The 6,141-nt window shown below is 64.5% G+C and overlaps 3 protein-coding genes across 3 annotated transcripts; 2 read left to right on the top strand and 1 right to left on the bottom strand.

The window, feature by feature from the left end:
- EMIHUDRAFT_437297 (hypothetical protein) lies at window positions 1-1,378 on the top strand. Its single transcript, XM_005765013.1, has 5 exons — window positions 1-303; window positions 380-555; window positions 627-859; window positions 931-1,005; window positions 1,080-1,378. The coding sequence occupies exons 1-5, from the start codon at window positions 17-19 to the stop codon at window positions 1,158-1,160; spliced, it is 852 nt and encodes a 283-aa protein (XP_005765070.1). The 5' UTR covers window positions 1-16; the 3' UTR covers window positions 1,161-1,378.
- Window positions 1,379-1,446: 68 nt separating this feature from the next.
- EMIHUDRAFT_452155 (hypothetical protein) lies at window positions 1,447-2,714 on the bottom strand (the record flags this gene model as incomplete). The annotated part of the gene is made up of 5 exons (XM_005765012.1): window positions 1,447-1,751; window positions 1,821-1,958; window positions 2,029-2,111; window positions 2,184-2,452; window positions 2,594-2,714. 5 exons carry the CDS (start codon window positions 2,712-2,714, stop codon window positions 1,634-1,636), a joined length of 729 nt encoding a protein of 242 aa, XP_005765069.1. The 3' UTR covers window positions 1,447-1,633.
- Window positions 2,715-3,746: 1,032 nt separating this feature from the next.
- On the top strand, window positions 3,747-4,393 carry EMIHUDRAFT_357281 (hypothetical protein). Its single transcript, XM_005765011.1, has one exon. It carries the CDS (start codon window positions 3,956-3,958, stop codon window positions 4,385-4,387), a length of 432 nt encoding a protein of 143 aa, XP_005765068.1. The 5' UTR covers window positions 3,747-3,955; the 3' UTR covers window positions 4,388-4,393.
- Window positions 4,394-6,141: the final 1,748 nt, after the last annotated feature.

Here is a 6,141-nt window from a genome sequence, read left to right as displayed (position 1 = left end):
CGGGAGCACTTGCAATATGGCTGCCACGGTCAAGTCCTCCGTCAAGGTCTTCGGCGGGCTCCTGCAGCGGCTGACCCATCGCTCGAGCGCCTGCGCGTGCGACATGACTTTCGCGGTCTACATGCCGCCGCAGGCCGCCGCGGCGCCTGTGCCGGTGGTGTACTGGCTCTCCGGCCTGACGTGCACCGACGAGAACTTCCACCAGAAGAGCGGTTTCGCGCGCGCCGCATCGCAGCTCGGCCTGTGTGTCGTCATGCCCGACACCTCACCTCGCGGCGTGCAGATTGACGGCGCGGACGACTCGTGCGACCACGCCACGCCGCCCGCAGCGCCGCCGCCGCCGCCCGCTCGTTCACACTGCCGCCCACCGCGCCGCGAGGTACGACTTTGGCTCGGGCGCCGGCTTCTACGTGGACGCCACGCAGCCCAAGTGGCGCGACCACTACCAGATGTACTCCTACGTCAAGGCCGAGCTGCCGGAAGTGGTGGCGGCCGCGTACCCCGGCAAGCTGTCGCCGGCGGCATCCATCTGCGGTCACTCCATGGGCGGGCACGGCGCGGCTTGCCGAGGCAGCCCCGCTCGGCGCAGCGGCGCTCTCGACGCCCCGCATGCCGCGCCCCGCCAGGCGCACTCACCCTCTTTCTCAAGAACCCGGGCATGTACCGCTCAGTTTCCGCCTTTGCGCCCATCTGCAACCCAACCGCGGTGCCGTGGGGGGACAAGGCCTTCAAGGGCTACCTGGGGTCGGTGGAGGCGGGCGCGGCGCACGATGCGACCGAGCTGATGAGGCAGTACTCGGGGCCCCCATTCAAGATACTGATTGACCAGGGCGCCGCCGACAACTTTCTCTCCGGGGAGGTGCTAGCGGCGGCTCATAAATCGCGCCACTGCTTGGCGGGTCAGTAGCCGTTTCGCTCTGGCCGCGGTAGGTCAACCAGCTGCGCCCCGACACATTTGCCGCCGTGTGCAACGAGCGCGGCGTCGAACTCGAGCTGCGCATGCAGGAGCGCCTCAGTGAAGACGCTTCTGACGCCCACCCCAAGAGGTCGACATACGCCCCCGCATGCACGCATTGCAGGAGGGCTACGATCACTCGTACTACTTCATCTCCAGCTTCATCGCCGACCACCTCGCGTTCCACGCCGCCGCCCTAAAGTAGGCCTCACTCCGGGCCAGGGCGCGCGCAAGAGAGCGGGGAGAGTGACGTGCCTGCCCGTTCACTCGAGAGACGAGACTCGTGTTCACAACGGAGTTCAGTTCACCGCTCTGCTTGAGGTAGGCATGTACAGTGGGGCCCAGTGTCTCAGTTATCAGCGACTGGCAGTATCCGTCCCCACGCATGCCAAGTAGCATCAACCCGGTCACATTTTTCTTTTTACGCGCCAAATTTTCGGCCACGCTAAATGGCGGCCTAACGGGCCGCGGAATCTCTCTCCGCTGCCACACGTACATGTCGCCGCGACCCCCCGGCTCAGCGGGCCGCGGCGCCCGATCCGCCACGGCGCGGGTCCTCATATCTCCCCATACCATATCCCGCCCTCTCTCCCGGTATCTCCACGTATCCGGCGCATATCCCGCCGTATACGGCGGATACCGCGAAAGAACCGCCCGGACCACGGATTCCTGCATCCTCTAGGCGGACGGTGCGGCGGAGGGGGCAGGCACGGGCGACGGCGCAGGGAGGGCAGCGGCGTCGGTGCGATTGTCTAGAACACTGATCAGCTTGCGGCGGTGCTCGAATAGGATGTACCTGCAGCAACGGATGGATGGCTTGGTCGTGGGGGCTACTCCGCTGGGAGGGCGCGGGCCAGCCGCGCACCGAAATTCGCCGCGTTTTCTCTTCTGAGGCACTTGAGCAACGACGACTCCGGTGCCCTGCGGACCCGCCACGTGGAACCGGATCGTCACCACGGGCTGCCCGTCCTCCTCGGTTTCCCAGCGCTCCATCGCATTGCGCCTGTGGCGAGAAGGACCGGCCGTTTGTCGCCTGGCCTACTACGCGCGTGACCGCCCTCTCGCGCACGTGCCTGCCGCGATCCCCGCCGCGGTCTGCGCCCCAGGCTTTGAGTGGCGTCCCGAGCGCGTACCCAACCGTCGCGTCGAGGGACACCTATGGCCGAGGGCTTGGGCGGACGTGTGCGCGCCTTGCCGCTGGCTCCTATGGTCGGGCCCGGTGGCGCGCCTTGTCGAGCGCCTCGCTGAAAATAACTTGCGTGCTCGTCGCCGACGGAAACAGCGCCTGCGACACGCCCCAGAAGCATGCGCCGAAGGCGCACGCGCCAAATGCAATGACAACCGCCGACACGCCCTTCTGCGCTGCCCCCACGACGCCCGGCTCGAATTTCAGGGGCGGCAAATTCTCTTCGTCCTCGTTGTAGACAGCCAGTCCTCCCGGGGCGCGCTCCTGCGTCGAAGCTGTCGTCGCGATGGAATCCTCCACCCGCTCTTCACCTATGGCGGCGCGCTAGAAGTGACGGAAAAGCATCCCAGGTTGTCGACGGTGTGGACTTGTCGTTGTGCCTGCGGGCTCGCCTTTGCCAGATGATGGCGGCGGCTTTGCTGCCGCGCAGAGCAGGCGGGCGCGGGACGGACCGAGCCCCAGCAGAGGTCGCGCGCCGCTGCGCAGCGCGCGAACAAAGAGCAGCGACATGGGCCAAAAAGGAGAAATGACCGCCAGCGCGAAGGTCTTGAAGGTCCGATACTGGAAGCCCATATAGGCACCTTACACTCCCCCGCAGTATCGCACCTCTTGAGCGACACTATGTTTCCGCAGCTGGGGATTCTCCGGGACCCCTCTTTGTACCCGTGCTGGCCGGATTCCTCCTCCGAACAACTCAAGAGTCAAGTTCGATCGGCCCCAGTCCCGAACTGGCAGCCATGGTCCATTGCGCTTTGTGCACTGGCGACGCTGCAACGGCGACGCTGCAGCGGCGGCGACGCTGCTGCGATGGGGTACTGTAGCCCTTAGCTGCTGGACAGCACCTTGTGCAGTGGCAATGTCCACTGACTCATGGCACCAGCCTTGTGCCATGAGCGCTGTGGTCAGTTGCGCTTTGTGCGCCGGTGACGCTGCAGCAGCGACGCTGCTGCAGCAGCGACGCTGCTGCGGTGCTGCGCCTGCACAGCACCTTGGTGCACAGTGGCAATGACTCCCGGCACTTGATGTCCTCAAATGTCCACAGAGAGTATACTGGTTGTGCTCAGGTTGTGCTACATCAACAGGGTGCAACTGAGGCTGCAACTAAGGGATGAAACAGCTTTGCAACTGCTGCCCAACTTTTGTTGTATGTTGATGGGCTGCAACTGCATCCACCTGCCACCTTGGACACCTCGATACCTCAGACGCCTCTTGACAACACTCGACACCCGCTCGACACCCGCTCGACACCCTCGACACCCTCGACACCCTCGACACCCTCGACACCCCTCGACACCCCTCGACACTCCTCGACACGGACAAGCATGGTTTCAGCCTCGACAGGCCTCGACAGGCCTCGACAGGCCTCGACAGGCCTCGACACCTCTATCCCTCGACAGCAGCTCGACACCCTCGACACCGGGCCTCGACACCTCGACACCAGGGCTCAGGGGAGCCTTATATCATTACTAGCTGCGGGGCTCGCTAAACGCTCGCCGAGCTCCATGCTGTGCAACACCACCTCCTCACTAATCGTCAGGGGCGCGGAGAGCGCAGTGCACTGCGGTGAGGCTGCGCAGCGGGGGCTCACCCCCTGCACCGCGCTCAGCGGCGCAGGGGAGGGCGGTCGGTGGCGGCGGCGGCGAGGCGCGAGGCGGTGGCGGCGGTGGTGCGGGCGGCGGGATGACAGGGGAGGCGGCGGGATTGACAGGGGAGGCGGCGGCCACGAGCGGAGCGGCGCGAGAGGGGGGGGGGGGGGGCGGCGAGGCGCCGGTGAGCGAGGCGCCCGCGCCATCAGAGGGACGCGCCGCTGCGAGATGGAGGGCGGCGGTGACGGAGGCGAGGCGCGAGGCGGCGGCGGCGGCGGCGGCGGCGGCGGCGGCGAACGGCGGCACCCAATCTTGGTGAACGGCGGCGGGAGGAGGAACAACGGCGGCCCTCGCTCGCTGTTGACGGGAGCGCTTTTGAGCCTGGGAGCCCATGCCACTGCGACCGGGGTGCCCGGGAACGGAAATTGGGGGCGCGCCGCCACTCACGAAGGGGGGGCGATCTTCGCGGAGTCGGGTCCCCAGAGGGAAGCGGTCTTCTCGGCCGACGTCCAGCGGCGCGCAAGGAAGCAGGCGCAGCGGAGGCGGCCTAGCACCGGCTCGGCGCCGGGCGGTTGCGCTGCCCGCGAGCCGCGTCCTGAGCCTCGGCAGCGCGCTGCGCGGCGCGGCGCTCGCGCTGCTGCGGTGCCGAGAGCGGCATGATGGTTCGCCAGCTGAAGCTCGAGACTCCTCGGGTCCGCGAGTTCCTCCGGTCACGGGGATAAACGGCGCACGAGGCGTGAATCCGTTAGGATTCTCGCCCGCTCTGCTGAGGGGAGGGGACGGTCGACTGGGCCGGTCGCTCGACCCGATTCTACTCTACTATCAGTCTTACCATTCATGGACAATAGTGTCTGTGACGGCGGTGACATTCACAGCGAGGTCAGTTCACAGCCGAGGCGCCGATCCTGACACGCTCCACTTTCGGCTGGTCAAAGTCGGAGACGCAGGTGGAGCTCGAGTGGGAGTGCGAGGAGCAGGCCTGCAAGCGTCTGCGCGAGTCCGAGTGCAAGGAGCACGTGGCGCGGACTCGTCCATCCAGCTCTTTTCCGCCGCGGGACGCTCTCTTTGCGCACGCATGACGCTTGACTCGGCTACTCAACCTACATCTTCGGGTAGCCCCTCGTTTTTGAACAATCGGGCAAAAGACCGCGAACTTGTGTTGCTAATAAAGGAAAACTTCATAACATCGAAGGCTAAGCTCAACGAAACAAATTTTCAACTTTCAACTTTCAAACTTTTAACTTTTGCATGCAACCGGGTCAAGCGTGTCAATCGCGCCACGACATCGACAGACGCCACCATCGACCAGCAAATGCAATCGCTTCGCAGTGCTCGTGCTCTTTGTCTGCTGTGCTGGCTGCTGTGTCTATGCTACGTGATGGCCGCCCGCTTTGACACCCAAAGTGATGCGCCGTTATCGGTCACTGTTCGCCTGCCTTTCTCTATCTTCGTCGGCGCGTTATCGGTCGTGGTCATGTTCATGCACAAGAATCGCGAGCCTGGTGCTCGCCCGGCTTCGCGTCAAGAAGTACTCGCGGCGACGATCTCGATCTGCGTTGTCGTTGGCTACATCTCGACGCTGTTCAAACCTATCTGCATGGACTTGACCCTTGTTGTCGCGGATGCGTTGCAGCCGTTTCTGCAGGAATGGTGGCCAGAGCCTAAACCACCACCACCACCACCACCGCCCTGGTGGTGTCCGTGGAGTTTCCAGGCAGTCCACCAGTTTCCGGGCTTCCTCACCGGCGCCTGGAACGACCGGTGCCTTAAAGAACAAGTTGATTGGCACGTGAAATCCAAACTCGATGGCATGATGAAATGGTGGTTAGAGTCACTGGCTCTCGGATATATCACGACCTGTATCTTGTTCCACGTGCCCTTCTTCGTTTTCCGTGACATCGCAAACTCGTACACCAAGGTCCTTCGCAAGGTCACTGTCAACGACAAGGGTAAGATGTGCCTTGGTATCGTGGCCTGGGCCTGCTTCCTTTCCGTTCTCCCTGCGGTTCGGATTTCACGCCCCCTCTGAAATCACCTCACTGAGGGTCGTGGCCGATGGGCAAGTGGCTGATGCCGACAAGGCGAGGGTGGCGCGTAGCTGCCAAGGTCCAAGGAGCACGTGCAGCGCTGCGTGGCGTGGGCGCGACGAGGCCGCTGCCAGGCCGCGGCGCGCGGGGCGCGGGGGACGGGGCGAGCCGCGAGCGGTGAATGACCGAGGGGGCGGGACGCGGCGGATGTAGTGCGGGCAGGAATTCGTAGTGCGCGTGAAGTGTTTGATCGCAGAGGCGCCAGAGCGTGTGTGCGCGCGCGATACACAAAAAACAGAGTTTCATTGTGGAGCTACTGAGAGCTCGGGGCGGGGTGTGCACCAGTGTGAAGAGCACCCGCGGGTGTATATACCCGCCCCACACAGA

The sequence above is a fragment of the Emiliania huxleyi genome (assembly GCF_000372725.1).
Source record: "Emiliania huxleyi CCMP1516 unplaced genomic scaffold EMIHUscaffold_57, whole genome shotgun sequence".
NCBI lineage: Eukaryota > Haptophyta > Isochrysidales > Noelaerhabdaceae > Emiliania > Emiliania huxleyi.
This window is presented reverse-complemented; position numbering and strand designations above follow the sequence as displayed.

Bases quoted from the DNA above. Each gene is read 5' to 3' on its own strand.
- EMIHUDRAFT_357281 (XM_005765011.1), top strand. From the start codon at position 3,956: ATGGAGGGCGGCGGTGACGGAGGCGAGGCGCGAGGCGGCGGCGGCGGC.
- EMIHUDRAFT_437297 (XM_005765013.1), top strand. From the start codon at position 17: ATGGCTGCCACGGTCAAGTCCTCCGTCAAGGTCTTCGGCGGGCTCCTG. The intron at 556-626 runs GCGCGGCTTGCC...GCGCCCCGCCAG, and splicing joins TCACTCCATGGGCGGGCACG to GCGCACTCACCCTCTTTCTC. The intron at 1,006-1,079 runs GAGCGCCTCAGT...CACGCATTGCAG, and splicing joins AACTCGAGCTGCGCATGCAG to GAGGGCTACGATCACTCGTA.